The sequence below is a fragment of the Tiliqua scincoides genome, chromosome 2 (genome assembly GCF_035046505.1).
Source record: "Tiliqua scincoides isolate rTilSci1 chromosome 2, rTilSci1.hap2, whole genome shotgun sequence".
NCBI lineage: Eukaryota > Metazoa > Chordata > Lepidosauria > Squamata > Scincidae > Tiliqua > Tiliqua scincoides.
In genome coordinates, this window is record NC_089822.1 from 121,562,824 (window position 1) to 121,586,452 (window position 23,629).

Genomic DNA, 23,629 nt, shown 5'->3' on the forward strand with positions numbered 1-23,629 from the left:
CCAACAAACCACCTAATTTTGAGCATTCATCAAATAGATACGTATGCAATGTTTTCTTGAAAACATCCTGGGAAGGGGAGGCAAATCAAGACTCACAAAAAGCTGGGCAGCAGGCAGGGCCCGTACCATGGTGACTTGCCAAGGGCAGGAAAGCAAGGGCTTCTGGTTGATTGATGGTTGCTGGAATCTGGCGAGGTGTCTGGCAAGTGACACAAGACTTCATGGGTCTCCTACAAGGGCATCCTGCATAAGCCTATGAGATGAAATCAGGGAAGAATTCCCACACTGCCCCTGCAAATGCAGGCAAGGCTGGCTAGAGATGGAACAGGAGCTCAACATCCTTCCCTGTGAATTGCTCTCTCAGGGGAAAGAGGCCACTAAGAGATTGGGAGTCCAATCCCATGCATGCCTACCCAGAAGTAAGCCCCATTATAGTCAATGCGGCTTACTTCCAGGAAAGTGTGGATATTTATTTATTTAGCATATGGCATATAATACATGGACTTATACAACAGTTAGACTAGATCAAATGCCAATGGATAGGATTGCAGTGTGGATAGGATTGCAGCCTTAACATCTCCATGATATCTCCATGAAAGCAGCATCTGCATCCTCTCAAACCAACATGTCACCATTAAAAACGACTGTGTGTGTGTGTGTGTATATATATATATACCTAATGAAGACCTAGACACACCAAAAGAGACAATCTACAAGAAATAGATATTTTCAATAGACACAAAAATGCAATAAATTTCAAATTAGAGGTAAGCCAAAGGTTTTCAACGAAGGGCTGCCAATTTGAACTTCAGGATAAGGCTGAAACCAACCCTCCCTCCCTTACCTTTTTCTAGTGTCTTTGTGGCAGCAGTGATGACATTTTTTAGCAGTGGCTGCCTCCCCAACCCAAGCCCCTGACAACATTGTGATTGCACAGAATTGCCCCAAAGGGAAGCATTGTTCCAACTGTTTTTTGCCCCTGTCCCCAGTAACCCTGTCTGCAAATGGACAGGGTAATATTTATTATTACATTTATATCCTACCTTTTTTCCACCAAGGGTCATCACATGGTGTTCCCAAGTGGTCACCCACCCAACAACCCAACCCAACCAAGCCCTGCTTAGCCTTGGGATGCTGGTTCTATCAGTTGTCCTCAGACCACAGCCTGGGGCAGCAAAGCACATCAGCTCTACTTCAGATCAATCAACAGCCAGGTGAGGGGTCCATCTCCCACCTTTCCTTCATTAGTCTTCTATTCAAATTATCACAAGCAGAACTGATTCCCCTCATTCTAATTATCAGCGCATTCCACTCTAGCATTGTTCTCACAGTGAGTGAAATCCTTCCTACTTGTTGACCTAAAAACATTTGCTTTCCTTTCATGACAAATGAAGACTATTTTGCTGCAGACTCTGAACAATGCTGTTTATGTTTTAGTTGACAGTTTTAAAGGAAAGAGAGGCATTAGTGCCACAGTGTTTACTGCCACTAATTAACTGACAAATGGATGAAATACTTTTGATCAACTCAAATGGTCCAATTCATCTAACAGCACATTTTAAAAAAAATATTACTTATTTTTAATAGGTGTGCTGCTAAAAACTGCAGGTGGGGGATTAGAAGAGGCATCCCCCTTCACACATAAAAAGCGGGAGTATCTCTGTTGTCTGCAGTGACACAGGTCTGCGTAATCTGAAAGCAGAGCATTAGATTTCATTCAAAAAAGAGAGTTTAATTCATATGCAAATGTATGCAGATTTAATCTATCCATTAAATCTAGTAAATTAATGGAGTGAGAGTGACAGCCCTAACTAGTATTGATTGCATAGTTTGATTAGCAATTAATTCGTTTCTAATCTGCACAGTACAAAAAATGATGTTTTAAAAAAAACAAAACACGCCAATCAGTTGAGCGCTGAGATAAATATGATCAAGAGAGTCCATATCAAATCACAGAGCAGGACCGTCCTCCCAGCTTTCCCCCATTGATCCTTGTAGATTAGATCTGACTACAAGAAAGTGCTACTTTAAAAAAAAATTAAGGTCAATTTATTTTTCTTTGAAGTTTGCAAGTGATTTCAAACATTCAGTGGTTGTCCCAATAGTAAACCAACATTTCTCTGTAAAAAGCCATTTAGTTTTGATTGGAATCAGGCTAACCTAGAACTAGAAGTTACCAAGATCGTGTGCTGGTGCTTCCAGCAGATCTGCTTCTCCTTTTCCTTTCTTTGCAGGTAATATCTAATAAATGAAAACTTGAGCTATGACATCATCACGTTGTGAGTTTCCCAAAGTAGCTCTTGATTGTTTTGCCTGCAGCAGACTAAGGGCCAAATCTCATCCAACTTTCCACTGTCAAGGCAGCCATAATGCAACCCCAAGGTTAGGGATCAAATGTTCCCTTATCTTGAGAAGGTCTCTGTGATGGCCCCCTTACCACAGGATGCAGCACAAGTCCCATTGGCATGGCTGCATAGGTGCTAGAAAGTTGGATAGGATTGGGTCCTAATATGGCTACCCCTCTAGATGTTTTTTTTCTGATGTGTTATCAAATTAATTGCAAACACCATTTCAATTAATCCCTCATGTGCAGCTGCACATGCCCGATCTTGTCTGATCTTGGAAGCTAAGCAGGGTCAGGCCTGGTTAGTACTTGGATGGGAGACCGACTGGGAATACCGGGTGCTGTAAGGCTTATACCATAGTCTTTCGAGACTGAAGGTTGCCAACCACAGCAGCCAATTAAATGGAGCTGGGATGGGAAAATGTGCAGCGCAATGGCATCTCATCACTTGTTCATGTACTAACAAGATGAGTGTTTTTCAACCTGTGGGTCATGACCCCAATGGGGTTGGGAAGCTGCTTTTATGAGGCCACAGTGACTTTTCAAAGCCTGTCCCATGACCAATGTTTCCCTCTGTTTGCTCCTAACCTGTCTGGAAGACAGGGACATGGGTAGGTGGATCAGGTCCTGGGAGGGGGGCAGAATTGGTGATTGGTCCCCAGCCTCATTTATCTATTTATTGGGGTCATAGCATGAAAAGGGTTGAAGATCACTGTACTAGATGTTATAGGGGAGAAAAGAGCAACAGACACAGACAGTGCCGGCTAATCCATGAGGTCAGTTGGGGTGGTTGCCTAAGGCAACAGGTTGGTGGGGGAGGTGCCCATTTACTTGCCTTCACTGTTCCTCCTTCTCCTTCCATTGCCTAGATTGGAAAAGGAAGAGGGGGACAGAGAAGACGACAAAATGTAGAGGGGAGGAAAGTGCTGAGCTAAAACACTGAAGAGTGGTAGAGGCTGGCACATCATTGGGCAATGGGAGGATGCATTTGGCCTGCAGTCTCAGATGACAGGAGATCTTGGGCCAGCCCTGGACATGGGGCTACTGCTTCTGAGGGCAGTCATGCAATCACCACCTTGAGTTTTAGGGGCAATAAATATATGTTAAATACAGAAGCATGTGACTAAGCCTTGACTTATTTTTTTTTAATGAAAGCTGTCTTGGGAAACTACAGGATTGCAGAGGAATGGCTGGGCTATGTGTATGTGTTTAACTCTTCACCTGCCTGCTGTGCTGTGTCCTCAGCTACATTTCCTCCTTGAGAGGGGCATGTAATGTGCAGTTTCCCTCTCAGCCCAAGCTGAGAGAAAAATCCCACAGTACAATCCTATGAATGCCAACTCAGAAGTAAGTCCCATCTAGTTCAGCAACAATACTCCCAGGTAAGCATGTACGTACTTGCAAGTGATCACGCATTATTCTTTTCATTTTCATTCTGCTTTTGTCTACACAAGGACCTGGTGTAGGATACAATTTTGGTATATCACCAATTAAGATACTACAAACCATAAAACCCACCCTAACATGGACAATTCCAGCACAGATTAGAAACTCTTTTCGCAGACTGAGTGCTGAAAAGTCGAGCCAGACAGATCTCTCAAGGCCTCTGAAGGCAAACGTTGTGTGGTTCTCTGGATCACACATTATTTATAATCCTTTCTCCTTTTAGTGCCTTGGGGGTGACCTGTTTTTCTGCACCACCCTTCCAAAATGGTCCCATCTTCTGAGCTGCTCTCCCGTTTCAGACTTCCATCACATGAAATAATATGTCACTCCACAGACAGTGACACTGCCAAGGAGGAAAGACCTGGGCAAGCACAGAGTTACCTGGAAACTCTTGGCGTTCAGGTTTTTCTCTGCGGCTACTTTCAGCTTGGAGTCCAGGCCCTTCATCAGCGACTCAGTATTACGGACATATTGCAAGTCCCGATAGGTTCGAAGGTCCAGCACCTCCATGGACTGGGAGATGTTTTGCACCTGCTCAATGGAAAAAAAAGAACACAGAAATTAGACACACCACCTGAGGAACAGTAGGAATCTATTGTGACCTTGGGATGGGGGGAGGTTTAAACAGACTTGCACAACTGGGATGATTCTGTGAGCTTCCCCATCAGTGAGCCTCTGGGTCCATCGGTAGTGCTTTCTGTTCTCTCCATCTAGGAGGGAGGAGCCTGGAACCCTGGACTGTGACATCACCAACTTCCAAGGATCACTTGCTTCTGTGGGCTAGCAGCTCTAATGTAAACCAGCATCTTTGTTCACCTACTCCTAGACTCCCATAAAATCCTAACCCTGTACCTTTGAAACTATTATTGAAATTGTAAGCTGCTTTGAGAACCAGTCCAGGCTGAAATGCAGGATCATTTCAGCATCATAAACTGAGTGTAGATGGGTTGTGTTTAGATGATTAGCCAAATGATCAGTTCAGTTGATTTCAAATAACCTTTCGATCAAATAAAAAGTCACTCCAATTATGGAAACGGGAACCAATTGTTAAAAAAAGAAAAATGTTAGTTACTTTATTAGTAAGTATCGATGAAAAGCACAGCAGGCAAACTCCACCCTCAAAAATGTATTCCTCCTTTACTCTCAAGCAAGAAAGGATGCCTCCTCTAAGATGGTGCCTTCTGTGAGATATGCATTTATTGAAGGTACGTACACACAGACACTTTTATTGTAAAATAACATTTACAAAAGGTCTTTGGAAATTGTTACCAGTACAAGGTGGCTTTCTAATTGAAACTACAGCTCCATGGCACAGCAAAGCTTACAATCTTACTCGGACCTAATTATTTGATACAGAGAAACAGGATTTGCAAGCTGCAGCCCATAAGTCTTGTTCGCCTTTATATATTGGTCTTTCATGGCCTTTGTACGGGTCTCAGGTTCAATTCCTGACACCTCCAGGTAGGGCTGGGAGAGATATCCCTACCTGCAGAAGCCTTGGAGAACTGCTGTCAGTCAGTCCAGACAGCACTTAGATGAACCACTGGTCTGACTCAGCAGAAGGCAGCTTCCTATGTTCCTAAATGCCCAGGTATTGTCACTGTACTGACAGAGAAGTTGTGAGAGAGGCAGGAAGTAGTTAAGCTGTATTTTAAAGCCCTCTCAGAAGTTAATGGCACCGTTCATGAATTTTTTGCCACCTCCCATTGCTTCCTCACAGCAACCCTGTGACACAAGTCTGAGAGACTTGGCCCAAGGTCATCCAGTGAGCTTCAGGGCTGAGAAGAGGTTTGAGCCCAGTGTAGTAGTGGAGTGGGGGGGGGGCAGAGCTCGCAGTGTAAGCTGCCCCTCCCCCTCACTCTTGGAGCCTGTCCAGGGGCAAAAGCAATGCAGAGGAGATACCTCTACACTGCTTTTGCCTTGGAATGGCCCTGAGAGCAAAGGGGAGAGGCAGCTTCCATGATGAGTTTTGGAGCCATGTGGCACTTACAGCTCCCCCCTCCCTGGCTCCACTACTGGCCCAGTCCTTCCTGGTCCTAGACCAATGCTCTTAACCACCATACCACGCTAGCTCCCAGGGCTGCCTTAAGAGCTGCAGGGCCCCATTGAAAACATTTCTTTACGAGGCCCCAGGTTCACAGCCATGATCTGTAGAACCTTAGAGATATAAATAAAATTTATTATAGACTTTATATATCTATGGTGGAATGGAAAGCAATCAAAATGCGTATTAAAAGTGCAAGTGAGTTAACAGACCAAATGGATCCAAGCACACTGTCATATAAAACTGCATACATGTAAGCCTGCAAGTAAAAAAACAAATGAAATGTTTGTAAAATATGCAATTACCTGAAAAGTAAGTAGTTATAAAACCACTCATTTTAGTGACTGTGAAATGATTTAGTAAAAATATTATTAGGTAATTCAAGCACAGTAAAAAAAAAATTGCAATAGAAACAGTCTAAACAAACACTACTGGCTTTTTAGGAATTCAGAAGAAAATAAAATCATTGCTGTTCTCTGTAAAACCTGCAGTGTGGTCTTAGGTGTCCATTGCAATGTGTTGTGTGTATTTGACAAGACCAGAGTAGATTACCCTAGTGCGGGGTCCCCTGAGGTGTAGGGCCCAATTGGTTTAATTGGCTTAAAGCTGGCCCTACTGGCTCCTACAGATGAAGTCTCAGCAGTGTAATTCACATGCCAAAAGATTAACTGCACCAATCTTCTGTACAGAATTCCTTTTCATCACTAATGAATAGAGGTGCTTGTTTCTGGTAGGATAGGTTTACAGCCTCGGTCTTACTGAACACAATGGCATATACCTGAGTTTTCAAATACCTCCACTAATGAGCAATGACAGCTTGTCCCCTGCACATCTTGGATTCAAAAGCAAGGAAGCCGCCCAGGGCCACAGCAGGGCTCTCATGCAAGCTGCTTTCATACCCTCGGACCTCTGCAGTGGGTTTAGGGAGAGGCATATGGAAAAGCGCACCCTCTCCCCTTATGGGAGCCTTGTCAAGCTGAAGTGAAGCAAGCAGCCCCCCAAAACACCCAGCCCATCCTGTTTCAGGGCTTGCACTGATGTGTTGTTCTCTGCTGACAAGGATTTACCTTACCATCAGAGAGAAGAACACAATCCTTGATTGCAGCAGTTTTAGAAGACAATCCTTTTGACCTCCAGTTTCTCTGCCTGGGGTAGAGATCTCTCCCACCTCCAGGAGCTCTACTATTCTCTGCCCTTCACATTCACCTGCACCCATCTGAAGTCATAAACTGCAAATAGGTAGAACTGATGCATCTGAAGAGTGAGACGAGCCATGTCCATCCATCCACATAGTCTCCTTTGCATCACCATTGTGTTACGCACCAGATTGATTTACATTTTTGGTTCGGCAGATATACAGCGATGCCTTCCCTCCTGGGAGCTGAGCTGGAACCTGCAGTCTGTCGCACCAGCTGGAATTCAAGCTCCTTTCTTCTGCTTTGCACCCATGAAATATGGATGATAAGGTAACCAGACTGAGCAGAATACTGATCAGAGTTGAGGGAAGAAGAGGAATGTGCTCTCTGCGTTTGAGGTACTTGGATTATGAAGGAACCCTGATTTTAGTAAAGCTTAACTCAAGGGAAGAAATCTTATCTATGACTTATCCCATGCAATTATTACTAGCTCTCAAGGAAGGGGCAACACTGGCATGCACGGAAACCATTCAAGCCATGTGGCTCTGCTCCAGACATTATCGCAAGAAGTGGGATACATTGGCCTTCAGCATCAGAACGTTCGACTGACATCCAGAACAGCAGCTGTGGATCTATTCATTCTTCAATAATGTCTGCTACAAGCAGGGCCAGCTCGAGACCTCTTAGTGCCTGAGATGGTGTGACAAATGCTGTCCACCCCACTTAGCTTGTGATGTGACAGTCTCCCCTTCTCTCACTCATTGGACTGGAATCAGAAGAGGGGAATGGAGAGGAAGAGAAAGTGTGAAGGTGAGTGGCAGGCTCAAGTGCTGGAGACACTCCCTCTTCCATCACACCCCTCTCTTCCTTTCTCAGTCCAAGGTACAAGAGGAGCAGTGGATGCAAGTGAGTATAGAGCTGGGCGTTCTTTGCTGCCTGAGGTGACCTCTGACAGCTTCTTGAAAGGGCTAGCCCTGCCTACAACTCACCTAATGTTCTGACATCACAACATTCTACTTTTCTATGCCCTTCTTCCACACTGATGGCTGCTGGTGGAAACCTAGCAGCATGGAAACCTGGGATATTATAGTATAGGTAAGTTCTACTGGGGGAGGGGTTGAGTCAAAATCTCCCCCACCCTTTCAGAAAATGTGGGACTGAGACTGAAATTGATCTGAGATTATCTGTAGGGTAAAATCCCCCCTGAGGGAAAGAAAATGCCCCAGTTAAGTTTTGTTTCTTGTGTGGCTGTTTGCAGCGACAATAATCACACAGTCAGTTTGTTGTTGTTTTTTTACTCCATTGAGCCAAAGTGACTGGGTGGCTTATTCCTATCTCCTAATGAAATAGTTGTATGATCATCAAAGGTAAAGGTGAGGGGTGGGAGTTCAGATAGTTGAGAAGTCTTCCCCCCCCCCCCCCGCCCAAAGCGGGAAAGCTGTATATAAATCATTAATCCAGCACAGGGAAGCAGAGCACGAAACCATAACAGAGACCAAAAATTGAAGAAAAATTTCAGTTAGAAAAAATCAGGTATTACTTTTAATAGTGGAAGGTTGATCGTCCACCAAAGAACATAGCCACAACCTATGGAGGCCTCCTTGGGATAAGGGAACATTTGCTCCCTTGTTCCAGGGTAAGTCTGTGCCAGGCCACTGGGTCTACTCAGACCTGCACCAGCAATATCACTGACGCAAATCTGCATGGACCCAGGTCAGGGGATCAAAGTTGGGAAGGGGGTTAGGATTCAGCGATGCCGCTGCTGTCAAAGCCTTCCTGATCTACCCTCTGTCCCACTCTGTTGCTGCCCCATTCTGCCCTCCCTGTTCCTTCCCCTGCCTCCTTCCAGCCTCCTGTGCACACTTTCTGGTCCAGTGGGTGTCCGGTGACTTCAGGCAAATGAAACTGGCTGCTCACCACTCAGGACCACTGAATTCCCAAAAATGTTTTATGAATCTTTCAAATGAGAATGATTTGCTCCCAATTCCTCAGTCTGACCTATCCCGTCTACATGATCCCAATAGGTTAAAAAAAAATCCTATGAACAATAGTCCCAATCCAGAAAAAGTCAGTCACACAAGTACATTCACATCACTTGAATTTAAGCATAACTTTATCTGAACTGGAGCCAGGAAATTAACTCCAGGTGACCTTGAAAATACCAATAGGCTAGGTCTGGTATTCTACATTTCTCAAATAAAGAGTAACCTCTCCATGGCCCTCTGCTGAGCTTCCGGTTCACTAAGCAATAAACCAATTTTACTGACTACCCCCCCCCCCAGCATCATTTTTGGCCATGTCCAAAATTTGCAACTGCTTTGGTTATGGGATATGTCAAAGGTGCCAAAAAGATGAAAGGCATCAAAATGGCAAAGCAGTGGAGACATCTCCATATCAACTGCCAAATGGTTTATGTAAGAAATTTTTACGATATGGCTTTTCATTACTAGGCAGGAACCCATCCATGAATCTTAGTCAAAAGCAAGAGGAAACTGGCTGCTAGAATATGCCCTTCTGATAGATCCACGAGTAATATGATCTTTTCTAAGCATCACCCAATGCCATACCAAATTAGCAATTACCAAATCCCATTATGTTTCTCTAATTTGAATGATGTGAATCTATGCCTGTCAACTATGTACTTTAGAATAAAGAGGAAACCCGAAGTCCTTGGATTCCCAAATAACCCAGGACTGTATTCCTCACAAACATCAGTTCCTTTCTCATCTCATCAGACACTCAACACAATATCTATAGCCTCAGGTTAAGAGTTGCTGCATGAAGTTATCTGCAAATGTAATTTGCTTGCTCACTGGCTGTGTGTGGTGTCTTGGCTGGCGCATCAGCCAACTGCACCAGTTCCAGCTGAACGAACACTTAGGAGAGTTAAGGCCCAACCCTCCCCTCAAGATATGCCTGCTGATGAATGCTGGTGTAACATCAGAAAAACAGTGCACTGATATCACTTGGACACCAACACAGTGGAGGTGTCAAAATGGGAGGAAATTGGGGCAAGATGTGGGAGCAATGAGGAGGAGTCAACATATCCTAGCCCCTCTTCATACAACAGACAGGATCCCTACACCAGAAAAATGCTAAGCCAATAACCCAAAAGGAACAATAGGGAAGAGCAAAAAATTGCTATTTCTGTTACCTCCTGCCCCACTTGCTTTCCTACAACAGAGCATTGGATACAGACTACATTTGACAGCCAATCACAGCGCACCCATCCCAGTACCTGGGAGACAATATCTTAGATCAGTGGCTCTCACACATTTAGCACCAGGACCCACTTTTTAGAATGAGAATCTGTCAGGACCCACCGGAAGTGGTCATGACTGGAAGTGACATCATGAAGCAGGAACATTTTTCACAATCCTAGGCGGCAATCCTACCCATACTTACCCAGGAGGAAGTTCCATTGACTATCATTGTTAAAAGAATATATATAGTCGCTTGTTAACATACAGGTCTGTCACATTTCCCCAAATGCAGTCACATACTATGGTAGCATCAAGTCTAATATATTAAAAATAAAATATTGAAATGAATGGGGACCCACCTGAAATTGGTTCGCAACTCACCTAGCGGGTCCCAACCCACAGTTTGAGAAAATATGACCCACAGTCTGAAAAAGATGATCACGTGCACCGCATGGGACTATACCTCTCATATCTCTCAAAGGGGAACTTTGCTGACTGGAACCATTTTGAAAAGGCACTGAGCACACAAAGGGAGCACTTTGCATAATCTCTTGTCCCCACAACATGCATGACCAAATGCTGTCCTCCTGAAAAAAGTGCCTCTTGTCCAATTAGCAGGGCTGTCTTCTTCAGAGACTACCAATTCCAGTGCCCTTTTCCTGAAATCCTCCAATTAAAAATCAAACACAGTAGGAGCTGGGGAGGGGGAGGATTAAAAGCTACAGAAGAACCTACACCCTTCTTGTAGAAAAATATTTGGGATACAATGTATTACAAATTAGAAGGGAGCCTTTTTATCTATTTTTTATGGCCTTTGCGCTCAGCTCTGACTCCAGGTGCATAGGAGCATTTAGAGCCCAATCCTCAGCCCTCCAGCACCAGAGCTGTGCGTTTAAAACAAGTTTGTGGCACCCAGGGAGGAGAGAGTGTCAGTGCTGGACCCGTGCCAGTCAGCACTGGGCCTCAGCAGCCAGAAGACTGCAGTGAAGAGCAGGGGTCAGTAGCACTGGCAGTTAATGGTGGGACTTTCTGGGCTGGGGGGAGGGTGGAAGTGGGTGGAACAGGGGGAGGGACCGGCCCTGGAAGAGGGTGGGACTGGCGGAGGCCTCCTCTGAATCCTTTGCCTGCGTTGGGCTGCAAAGCTCAACACGGGGCTTCTCAAATCTGGCAAAATACCTGGCGCAGACTCAAGTTGCCCCATTTCAGGGACTGGGGCTTTCCTCAGGGGAAGGAGACTAAAGCTCCCTTCCCCCAAGGAGACCTCTGGTGACTTCCCTGGCCCTGCTAGATACAGTGGTAGCCATTTTCGTGCCACTGTAAGCAGCAGTGCCAGGGAGGATAGGACTGGCCCTGGAAGAAGGTTGGCAGTGATGTGATGCATCATTATGTCACTGCCAATTGCTTCCAGAGTGTTGTGATTTGTAGCCAACTAGAGCCAAGGGAGGGAGGGCCTTCTGCAACCAAACACAGAATAGAGCTCCACTTGCCAGCCCCATGGTAAGGATGGGAGATTTGGGTAGGGTGTCCATCACCCACCCAGAGCACCGCACCTGGAGTGGCCTGCTCCAGTCACCCCCCCCAGCTACACCACTGCTTAGCTGTAAATCCAGCATTAAGAGCTGAAACACAAAATGCTCTCCCTAGCATATTAAAAAACAACCTTTCCTGGATGCACAAAACTAACTACCTAGGAAGAAGGTTAGGGTGCAGCACTGCTCCCCAGCATGGGCAGGATGTTTTATATTGGGGAACATTTAAACCTGTAAACCATCACAGCAGTACTCCGAAGTGGAAAAGCCCCTAAAGCTGCAGCTCACTGTTTCACAGGATTCACTTGCGTTACCAGGCTTGCATAGAGAATTCATGCTCTGAGGGCCAGCAAACATCTTGGATTGGACCCGAGGCTTTCTGTTCACTCCTGAGTGGTTTTAACATGGAAAGACCCACATTCTCCTTGATTTGGGGCCCAATCCTATCCAACTTTCCAGCACTCATGCAGCTGCAATGCAACCCTGAAGTAAGGGAACAAACATCCCCTTACCTTGAAGCGACCTACATGACTGCTCCCCCACTGCAGGATGCAGCACATATCCCATTGGCATGGCTGCATCGGTGCTAGAGAGTTGGATAAAATTAGGCCCTTTGACCTGGCAAGAGCCATAGTGTATTTTCTTCTCTTTGGGCCAGATTGGGGGGGAGGGGAGGTGGCTCCCTCCTCCATTTCCTACCTCCTGGAGCAGACAAGAGGGGAAAGCTGCTTAGAGACCCGTCAGCAAACAGTATTTCTACTTCATTTTGCGACCCAATTGTTCCTTTCAGCCACAGACCTGCTGATGATTATGCAAAAAAGTCCGTGCATTAATGCATACAAATAACATTTGATAACCTTCTCCCTCCCCATTACCCTTTTTGCATTGTCCAAATGGAACCATGTCATTTTTTGGGTGCAAGACAATGCCTATCACATGCTGCTATTAAGCTAAGCAGGAGCAGCTGAATTAGCTCCTTCCTAGAGAGGAAAAGTAATTTAACAGGAAAGGATTCACTAATGCAGTCAAGAGGGAGGTAAAACAAGAACCAACCGCTGGGAAGTGATGCTGGCCGGGGTCCAATTAAAGATATGACAGAAATTAATACCAAGGGTGATTAACCATTGGTGCAGTTTGCCAAGAAAGGAGTGGATTCTCCAACCCTTACTACCCTCAAATCAAGAAATACCCTTGTAAAAGACACATTATGATAGATTCACAGAACTGGAAGGGCAGCCAAGAAGACATCCAATTGCTCCTATCTACCCACCCATACTTATCAATCAAATGGAGTATCTCTCCATAAGAACATTTGGGAAGCTTCAGAATCTGCATGATGCTTGTCCTTGTGGTGAGGAGGTCATCTAACCAGTTCATAGTGAGTGCAGGTCATTAGGTGGTGCCCACCGAGCTCAAGGGTAGTTCTGACTTTCCTCAACACACGCTGGAGCTGTCCCATTCACAATTTCACCATGATCGATCACAAGCGTAATTATTCAGGATCTACCATCTTTAGATTTAGTTGCAGGAATCAGCCCCTAATTTAATCACAGTCGTAACTGATCTCTAGTGAGAAATTTAATCCAGCCCACGATACAGGAAGAATCAAGTTGAGATGCTCATGCATTGTATAGTAGCATTGTACAGGAACAGAGCTGAACTCCAGATTTGTACGTCATCTACACATTATAGGGATTGTGCAGAAATGCTGCTATAAATGGCCTCGATGTGATGACTTACCATTGCTTAAATTGCCCCCTTCCTATATAGGTCCTACTTCTGCATCATATAGAGATGATCCATGATACTGTGGCATGTTGCTGGAGATGGCTAGCGCTGGCATGGACCTACTGCATGCAATGCAGCCTCTGCATGATTTAGGTGGAAATGGTTTCTGATGCACCTATTGTGATGGAAAAATGTACATAGGTACAGCTATCCTCACATTCCAATGCAGACCTGTGTGTATGAAGGGAAAAAAAAAAAACCAAATAGGAATCAGTCTCCAACAGGTACCTCCTATGACAAATACATGGGTCCACCCAGCTTGACTTCTTGTTGTCTAGATGGGCCACGTAGGCCAGGCCCATGTCTGCATGCCAGGTTGCCACTGCTGTGTTTGGCGCACTGTTGCTTTGCACTGCAGATGCTGTGCTTGCATGTGGCCGTTTCTTCCTCCAATGCTCCTGCATGAAGCAGTTTTCACAAATGATGCCGCAACTGGCTTACACATTTCTCTCATTCATAATGTGAATATAAAACCCGCAGAGCCTCAAATGCACGGTTGATTTTGCACCTACCGTTTTTCTGATTTTCCAGCCTGCGTTAGCCAAGCTTGGTGCTGACATGATCTAAGTAACAAGGCATGATTGGTAAGGATGTTATGCCGCGGTGTCAATTTCCTGCCAGAAGAAAAGGCAGGCTATAAATGTAATAAATAAAATATATCCTTAGGGTGAAATTAGACAAGAAATGCATGATTGCATTCCTGTCTCTAAACATGTTTAAAAACACTGTTGCCATAAGGCCCCCTCCCCCAATTGGGACTATGGGGCAGAAGGTTTTAATCAATTTCTCCTTGCACTGTTTCTCTCATAAAAATTGTTCCCCAGGCAGCTGTTACCCTCTGTTCAAAGGTTTTTTTTTCCCCTCCCATGGCGAATAGCAGGTGGGGAATTCTGTGGGGAGAATTTCATAAAGGAAAAATTCAAAGCCCCCACCTGACTCACTGCAGCTCGGGGCCAGATCTGCCCTCCCTCCACAGCTTTTCTTTCAAGAGATGGAACTAAAATGGTACACTTTGCATCTCACTTAGGACCAAATCCTATCCCATTTTCCAGTGCTGGTGCGGCTATGCAAATGGGACGTGCACTGCATCTTGTGGTGGGGAGGCAGTCACAGAGGCCTCCTCAAGGTATGGGAACATTGGTTCCCTTACCTCAGGGTTGCATTGCAGCTGCAGGTTCTGGAAAGTTGGATAGGTTTGGGCCCACAGTTGGCCCTTCATGCCACTGGAAAAGAGTGCCCTTTGAACATTTGGTGACTGTGTCTTGTGCTGCGCTTTTCACCCCCAACACCCTTACCACACTGACTTTTCCTTTGTCTTCATCCTCTCTGACCACTTCTCCCTCCACTCCCCCCCCCAGTCAACTCTGATTTGTTGGCTTCCCATTTGGATCTTGGCTACTTTGCAGTCCGGGTGACCTTAACATCAATTATTCTACTCTACTCTCTTCTTGGATGCCAACTCATCCCATTCTGCTGTGGTGGGGTTTCAGAGAATATTTAGGGCAATTATGTAAATGTTGCTGAGAACAGGCTTCCCTCAGCACATTTAGCACCCAAAATAATGACTTTCTCTCAACTCACTTCAACTATTATTTACTCTCCCCTGCATCCCCTGCCTCCCTCATTCGAGTGCACTTCTCTTGACCCAGACCAGGAGTTTCCCCCCTTTAATTCCAACCTGTGCAGGCGGTAAAAGTCATTTTATTCCAGAGGCCTTAAAAGAGAACTTGATTGCAAGCTGTGTTCTTTAAATGGTTATTTATTTATTAACATGGCCCTTGTTTGTATTTTATCGTCGCGAATGTGGGCTCTGAAGGGAGCTGTTTAAGAGGCATTTTGCAGCACGTTATAATAAAAGTTTAATCGGCTCCCAACCACCACCACCACCCGCCCCTTTCTTTGTGTATGTGAGTAAGCAAGTGTTAAAAGTCAAGGAAGAAAGATCACAAAAGTGGCTCGCCTGTGGCCTCCTCCTGTAACACAAACAGGGGAATGGTGAGCCATTAAAGCATGTGTGCACACACAAAGTAATAGCGTCGTGACCTTGGGATGATCAATATCAGTAGCCTTCAAGGGCTCGGTCCTTTCCATAGATGCTAGCTGGGGCTTAATTAAAGCCTGATTCCAACCCCTGCCCTAGCTCTCCAAACTACGGTGTTCAACCCAAGAACATCTGAGCATGCGCAGAAAGCAAATCTGTTTAAATGACCAGAGTATGACTCCCCAGATTAGAGAGCAAGATTTCAGGGACAAAAAGGTATGTGTCAAGGTCATCAATGGCAGGTAGAGTCAAAAGGCAGACTTCCTTGGAGGGAGCTGGGTGGGAGTGCTGAAGCTACTGCATCACTTTAAAAGACATAGGGCACAATCCTAACCAGGTCTACTCAGAAGTAAGTCCTATTTTGTTCAATGGAGCTTACTCTCAGGAAAGTGTGGTTAGGATTGCAGCCATAGTCTTCCTTGGTCCTAGCAGCTTTATAGTGTTGTTCCCTGCTCCATGATGACTGGTCCTTGCCATTTTCTGACCCAATATGGCTTCCCCTTCCTGGTAGCGCAAATGGACAATCAAGCACCTCCCACGGCCTTGTAATAGCTAGGCTCACATACAGGGCCCAGCTTCCAAGGTTGACCATGGACACTATTTTTGGGTCTCCTTCCAGGCAGAAGAGACAATTGGCTACTGAAAATAATGAAAAAGAACAAAATTTTAGTATAGCTGTGATTGGGCAGCCGTTTACCGCCCATTTCAAACAGCAAAGATAATTCATCCTCTAATTTGGGTCTTACTCTATGCAAAAAGCATGCGGTCATGCATGCATTTCATTACTAAACACTTAAAAGCATAATATGCCTGCATACAATCAATGAAACACAAGTTCCTGAGCGCAACCAAGCCCTGGATTTCGATGGGGAGGTCTATGGGTAGTATGGTGTAATGGTTATAGTGTTACACAAGGATTGGGGAGTCAAATCTCCACTCAACCATGAAGCTCACAGGATGAATTTGGACATATCAAAGCTTAACGTATCTGATGGGGTTGTGTGAGGCTGGAGATGTGTTTTTTTGTGTTTTTTTTAAAAGTGCCTCTTGGACAAAAGGTGGGATATATATCTAGCAAGGAGGCAATGTAAGTAGATGGACTACTGCAACCTTAAGCAAATCTGGCTTATCCAGGAAGCAACATAAAAACCATTGCATAGAGTGGTGAAGTTGGATGGGTGCTGCCCATCTGCCTGCTGCCCTCTCCACTCTGTCACTTGGGTTGGCCTCTTCTCCCTCCAGTGCTGCTGGGGTAAGAAACAGCAGAGGGAAAAGCTGTTGCAGTTCCAGATAATCTCTCCCCACCCACTCGGTATTTATGAAGCACCTAGCAAGCAGGGCTATCTGAAGCCTGCCTCCCTTTCCCTTCACTCTTATTTGGAGCTCAGTATACGTTCTCCTCCTCCACACCATTCTTGTTTCACATGAGCAGGAGCTGAGCATGCTGGAAACCCAGTATGCTCCATTGCCAGCATGCTCCACTCCTCACATGCTCCCTTTTTCCGAAGGAGGCAGGGTAGGCAACAATCTCCTGGGAAGGGAAGGTGGCAGGATGTCTCTTTCCCCTCCTTATGCTCTGGGAGGAGGGTAAGGCTTGTGCTTACTCATCCAGCCCCTCAACTGACCCCATGCCTGCCTGCCCCCCTTCTTGTTCAATTGCCCTCACTTGCCTGTCCATCCCTTATCCACCAGGAGCCAGAATTATGCACACTGGGGTTAGCAACATTGGGTATGGGATTTGAGCAGTGGGCCCTTTGCCTGAAGGATGCTTTCTATGGGTGCCATGGGCTGGAACTCAAAGCCAGCCTCAGTGCCAGCTCTAACCAGCAATATGAACAGCAGGCTACAAAGAGTTACTAAACTTGGTGGTATGATCTGGGGATCCATGCCCTAAGCACATCCTGTGATGCCAGGGTTGGACCTTGCCATGAAACAGAGTGAGGAAGCTATAGGAGATCTGGGCAAGATATAAAAAAAACACTAGTCAAATATTTGACAACGAAGTCTTAGCTTGTGTTTGTGTTCTCATGCCCCTTTACACAAAATGAAATGATTTCATGTTACAAAAGTGATCTTAAGGTGATGGAGAGGAAGTGCAATGTAAACAAGTGTCTTAACACAGTATCTTTGTCCCTCAGCACAGATTAAGGTGAACTGTCAGTTGTGTAGTGAAACAGGTGCACACTGAAGGCAAGATTGGGGAAGACACTGCTTGCATTTTCTACCTCATGCTCTGAAATGTCCTAGGTCAGCCCCAGGGGATTCTCTCTACATGTAAACAAGAGATGAGGACTATCAACCTCATATCAGCAACAACCTTCCATAAGCCCCAATGGCTGAGTGATCAGTTTGCATGACTCCTCTAATCAATCTTAATCTAAGATTAAGCAGAGCTTTCTGGTTTCCAGATCTATGAAGAAGACAGCTTTCTACCCCCACTTCTTTCTGTCCTGGTTTCTCAGTCCTAGTCAAGGTCAGGCAGGAACTTCGCCATCACCTGAGCCCCGCTGGTGCTCAAGGGAAGATTTATAGCCATGTTATTCTGCATCATTGGATCAGGCAGGATACACAGTGCTTTTCTCACTAGCCTCTGCCATGAATTGCCTGTGTGACTTTCTCTAATGGAGCTGCCATTGGAAGAAAGATTTATCTCAGTTTGGGCAACCGCATGGGGCAGCCTCTTGCTCATGTCTAATCAAATGCTGAAAATAGATTTTGTTTTATTGATAGCCCAACCCTTCATGGAGCTTGGGGCAGCATGCATGGGGTTCCCAGGTGGTTGCTCAAATGGATGCTAACAAGGGCACAGCCAAAGTATTCACTCTCAGACCATGTCTTGTGGCCCAGAGGGGAAGAGGTTATTGGATAGCACTTTCCTCAAACATGCAAGAGCCGAAGACGGAAAGGACCACAGCTCAGAAGGAAAGCACATCTTTACATACAGACTATCCCAGACTCAGTCCCTGACATCATCATTGGTGAAAAGGTGCTCAAGAAGAAGGGCTAGGAAAGACCTCTGCTTGATTCTTGGAGAGCCACCATCAGTCAGTCCTTGGCTGGATGGATCAATAGTATGATTCAGCAGAAAGTAGTTACCCAAGGAACAGATCCATAAAACGCTATCACTATCTGAGAAACTTGCATGTTGGATGGTTCTCAAAGAAACATCTCATAGAGAGGTAGCCAGCCTCTTTTGGCAATCATACCACCATCCCAACCACAGAATGAAACACTTTCACTCTAATGCACACTGTAAGTACATACAAAGTCCCATCGCAATGAATCGATATAGCTTTACTGCCATATGTCAAGCTGTGAGAGCAGGTAGGAGAATCACATTCAGTCATAGTCAGGGCTTGCTTCTGTTCATGAATGCCAAAACCACACATTGTTTTGGCCACTTACGATGCCTGTGCTATACAGATTAGCCTACCAGATATGCGTGAATGTGACTCTCTATCTGAATCACAACCTTTTATACGCAAAGATTCCACTAACAACCTATTTATATACAGCCTGTTCGTAGGTTGTGTATACATGAATGCTTTTATGAAGACAATTCCCATCTCTCTAGTTCATTTGCTCTATGGCCTGCCCAATACTGGGCATTTCCCCTTAAGGGGAGTGGTCCAGGAATGGGTCCCCAACAGCACTGCAGTGATCGCGGTGCCACGGGGACCCAGGAACATCCCCCCGTACCTAGGGGCATCAAGCAGCCTCCTGGAGGGTTCCGGAGGCTCTGCCACCCTCCATGTGGCTGCAATGAGCTGGAAGTGAGCTCCGAGAACATGTAAGTGAGCTCGGAGCTCACTGCAGCTGCATGGAGGGTTTGCAGGATACCCCTGGGTATGTGGGGATGTCCCTGGGTCCCTGTGGTGCTGCAATCGCTGTGGCACCATCGGGGTCACCCCCCCACTCCTGCCCTGCCCCCACAACAACTTAGTGCAGTCCCAAAGTCCGAGTAGGACTTTGGGAATAACTGCTCTATGGGTGGATCTGCTTTTGTACTTATGAAGGGCATTCTAATGGTTGACCTAAATCCACCATAATACTACATAGCTAGCCTGAATTGTATTTCTTTTACTTTGTGAGAAACACTGACCTGCCAACTAATCTTCCTCTTCATCTTTTTATTCCCCTCCCTGCATCCAGGTCAAAACATAACCAGATCTATTAGCCCACAGTTGCATGTTTTCCACAATTCTGCAGAGTCTGGGTCTGAATTATGTGAATCATAGCTGTAAAGGAAAAGAGAAATACATGTCTAGTTTTAACACTGTTATGCTCCTTAGCTCTCATGTAGTGCTTTTGAATTTTCAAAGCACATGATTATTATTATTCTGTGATCCTTACAACCACTCTATGAAGTATGTGGCTATTAGTAAGCTCATATCACAGTTGGGGGATTAAGCGGGAACAGCTTGCCTAAGGACACCTAGTGAGTTTGTTGCAGAGAAACCAGCCAAATCAGGGACTTCCTGATTCCAAACCAGCTCAGACTCCTAGGGTACTGCATCACATCAGCTCACTATGACAAGAGGTTTAAAAACTTACAAACCTTCTGGAAAGGAAATAAGCATCTATTTTGTCATTTATTTCACTGTGACATTGGAGACAGGGGGAAGATATTGTACAGAGGTCAGGAGCAGACAGATCAAAAGATGACTGGATAATGGCAAAGAAGAAAAACACTTGAGAAAAATGGAAGATATCCAATTGTGACATTAAGGAGCATGGAGGACAGTGTATATTTCAAAGGAAAACTGGATGAACAGACTATGGAACACACTTAGATTTGCAGTGCAAATTAAGAAGTCAGTCCCATTCTGTTCAATGGAACTTACACTTAGGTAAGTGTATGCAACTGCAGCCTTAAGGCCCAATCCCTATTGAACTTTCCAGCATCAATGCAGCCCAAAATATTGCATACAAATATTGGGAACAAATATTCCTCACTTTGAGGAGGCCTCCATCACTCTCCCCCCCCCCTCACTGCAGGAAGCAGCACATGCCCCGTTGGCACAGCTACATCAGCGCTGGAAAGTTGGATTGGATTGGTCCCCTAGAGCCAATCCTAACCTCCCTCCCCACTATAGTGTTCAGACAGTGGGGAGCACTTTACAGGTCATCACGAATGGCCTGTCGGCAGCACACAGAGCTGTACGCTACAGGCCTGCTGGCTTCAAGGGTGGAACAGCCCTGCATGTGGCAATGGATTACCAAAGGACCAATGACAACAGTAAGTTCGGGGGAGGGGGTGGAGGACAGGGTGGGGCCGGGCAGAATGAGGGCAGAGGGAGGGTGGAAGGAGACAGGTTCAGTAGTAGCCACTGAATCCAAACCCCCTTCTCATGGCCCAGGTTCATGCAGATCTGCACTAATGATTTCACTGCTGCATGTCCAAGTATACCCCTTCACACAATTCAGACTTACCCTAGGTAAGGGAACCCGGAGGAGATTTCTGGGACTCCCCCCCCCCCAAGCAGGATGCAGCACAATTTGTTTTGGCATGCCTGCATCAGTGGGTGGGAGAAGCATAGGATTGGGCTATTTGAGAAGAAGAGGAATGTATTTATAGGAAAGCAGAATAGATGTGTTATTCATTAAAATTTTCATTAAGGACAGGATGTTCCTCCAAAGAGACACTGTGAAATAATGGATGACATATATGAAGCATCCTGCTATATTATGATTTATTGTTGTCTTTGCACTTGATTATAATCCAATCAATTTTCTGATTTGAGTTGGTGCACCAATTGCACCCTCTCCTGGGGAACGAAGATCTTGCCAGAGTCATCTAAGCCTTGGTAACTTCCAAACGAACATCATAAATGTTAGGTAACAAATGAGGCTTCTTTTGCAAGGTGTTTGGAAATGATAGCCAGTCCTGACCCCAACAGTGACACTGTTAATCAGGACTTGCGACAATCACCACATTGGACCTTTCTATATGGCCTCCAGTTGGTATCCAGATACTATTTCAAAGTGACCTTCAAAGACCTTAAGCCACAGGTGTGAAACATAAGGCCCTTGGGCCAAATGCAGCCTGTGGAAGCTCTTGATCAAGTCCACATGACAATTGGGCTTTCCCAGCACTGCCGTTAGTAGTGCCACTTCTGTCAAGGTTCTGGGAGAGAGAGATGGAAGGAGGCCTCAGAAGGCAAAAAGGATGAGAGAGGGACTCCACAGAGCACCTCTCAGCTGCTGATATGCAAAGTGAAGCTTAGGTAAAAGCGGCACTGCTGAAAGGGTAAATGCACTGCTGAAAAGCGGCACTGCTGAAAGGGATAAATGGAATCTCAGCAGTGCCTCCCTCTCTCACCCAGCATGACAACTGGCTCTCCTATATCTTGAAAATATAATCAATATTTGCATATTTTATCGTCTGTCATTTGCAGCCAATAAGTTCCTGAGTGAGAACAAAGTGCTTATTTCTGGCCATCACCTGCTTAATGACACTTCCTGCCTAATGATGTCACGGCACCTCAGCAGGTGCCATGAATACTATTAGGCCTACTGAATGAGACAAGTTTGTCACCCCTGCCTTAAATGATCTGAGACAAGGATATTTTTAAAAAGAGCCTACTTCTCTCTGGATCTATCTGTGTGCTGAGGCAACCACTGAAGCCCTACCCTGCTATCAGAAGTGAGCTCTATCTTTCTTTCTCGCCATCCACCCATACAGAGCTCCATGTCATCCCCATCTTGGGGAGAAGCGTGGTCACTCCCCTTAATGGGCTGCTGTGGACAGGTGGCTGCCACCAAAGCTGCCTACCTTGCTCTCCTTGTTCCCTGCCCTCCCTTTCAAAAGGCAGGGAGGAGAAAGGAAGTGGGGAGTGGAGCCAAGGCAGGTAGCCTAGAGCAGCTTCTTTGAAAGGAAGGCGGAGAAGATGGTGTAAAGGGGAGTCAAATGTTTGCACATCACATGCCAGGAGGACAAGCACCTGAGATCAGCTTCAGGCACCGGGGGTCCTGGGCTGGGTCTGTACACATAATTCATTTTGGAAAATGGAAAAGGAGGTATAATGACACAGGGACCTGCCATGTCCTTTAAGGTTCTTCAGGGAGGGAACCAAGGGAAGGACAGTGTTTGAGTCTCCTGCATGAAACTTGCCCTGCATTGCTCAGACTGACCTGGCACTCAGGAGTTCTTAAACTTTGTTATATGGACCATTACTCTGCTTTATTTATTTATTACTCAGATACAGTATGTGAAAAGAGCAGTGTACACTCTTCTAACAACTCAACTATTTCTTGCTTATCCTCTTGTCCTCTCACCTGCCCTTCTTTCCTGAGGCCTTTTGGATTTGTCTCATAAATACACAGTATTTAACAAATGCCAAATTTTGCTACCCCGCACTTTAGCCAACAGGCTTCTGTAAATTACTCCAACAGCAGAAATACAACAATGCAATCAATACAAAAATTAATAGCAACCAGCATCACCAACATCAGCCACTGAACAGCCCATTAAAAACCATCAGATCTAAACTCTGGAAGAGTCTAAAAGGCCTGGGCAAATAATAATGCCTTCCTTTAGTTCCAAGAAGACACCAAGTTTGGAATTAGCGAAGCTGCCTTGGGGAGAGCATACTACACACCAGGGTGTGACTACTAAGAAATCCCAGTCACCATTTACCTCACTTGCAGGGGCAGGGGGATCCAGAAGGCAGTGTTGGGAACTTGAGTCAGTGACTCGGATTTGAATCATGAAAATGCATGATTGTTGCTGACTCAGCGATTTGTGAATTGCACGCATGGAGGACTCTGAAAAAGACTCAAGTCAGGGCCCCTGTGACTTGACATTTGTCCCCACACATGCTGACTTGAGTCTGCCTTGTCTGGGGGTTCCTAACTTACTGTTTTCATCATGTGGAAAACCTTGTGGGGCAAGCATTCCAACAGCGAGCAAAAGGGAGTTCCAGCAGGGAAGGGTTAGTGCGAGAAGGAGGGGGAGGTGGGACTGGGCTCTCGTTTCCCATCTCTGATAGGACAGAAGGAATGGATGATCATTGGACAAAGGATGGACATTCTCATATTTTCATTGGCTGAGGGAGGGCAGGAGGAGAAGCAGAGGAGGGGCAACCCTCATTGAATG

The 23,629-nt window shown here is 45.6% G+C and overlaps 1 protein-coding gene across 5 annotated transcripts in view; it reads right to left on the minus strand.

The window, feature by feature from the left end:
- OLFM2 (olfactomedin 2) overlaps positions 1 to 23,629 on the minus strand; it is a 143,232-nt gene that overhangs the window by 36,960 nt on the left and 82,643 nt on the right. Inside the window, exons 2-4 of one of the 5 annotated variants that reach the window (XM_066614301.1) lie at positions 14,003 to 14,104; positions 13,443 to 13,661; positions 4,172 to 4,321 (exon numbers count right to left, since the gene is read on the minus strand). In XM_066614301.1, the coding sequence (XP_066470398.1) occupies positions 4,172 to 4,321; positions 13,443 to 13,445 (153 nt within the window). In that variant the 5' untranslated portion in view covers positions 13,446 to 13,661; positions 14,003 to 14,104. Of the gene's footprint in view, positions 1 to 4,171; positions 4,325 to 13,442; positions 13,662 to 14,002; positions 14,105 to 23,629 lie in introns of all 5 variants that reach the window. The other 4 variants (XM_066614299.1, XM_066614300.1, XM_066614298.1 and 1 more) reach the window with 4 other exon arrangements.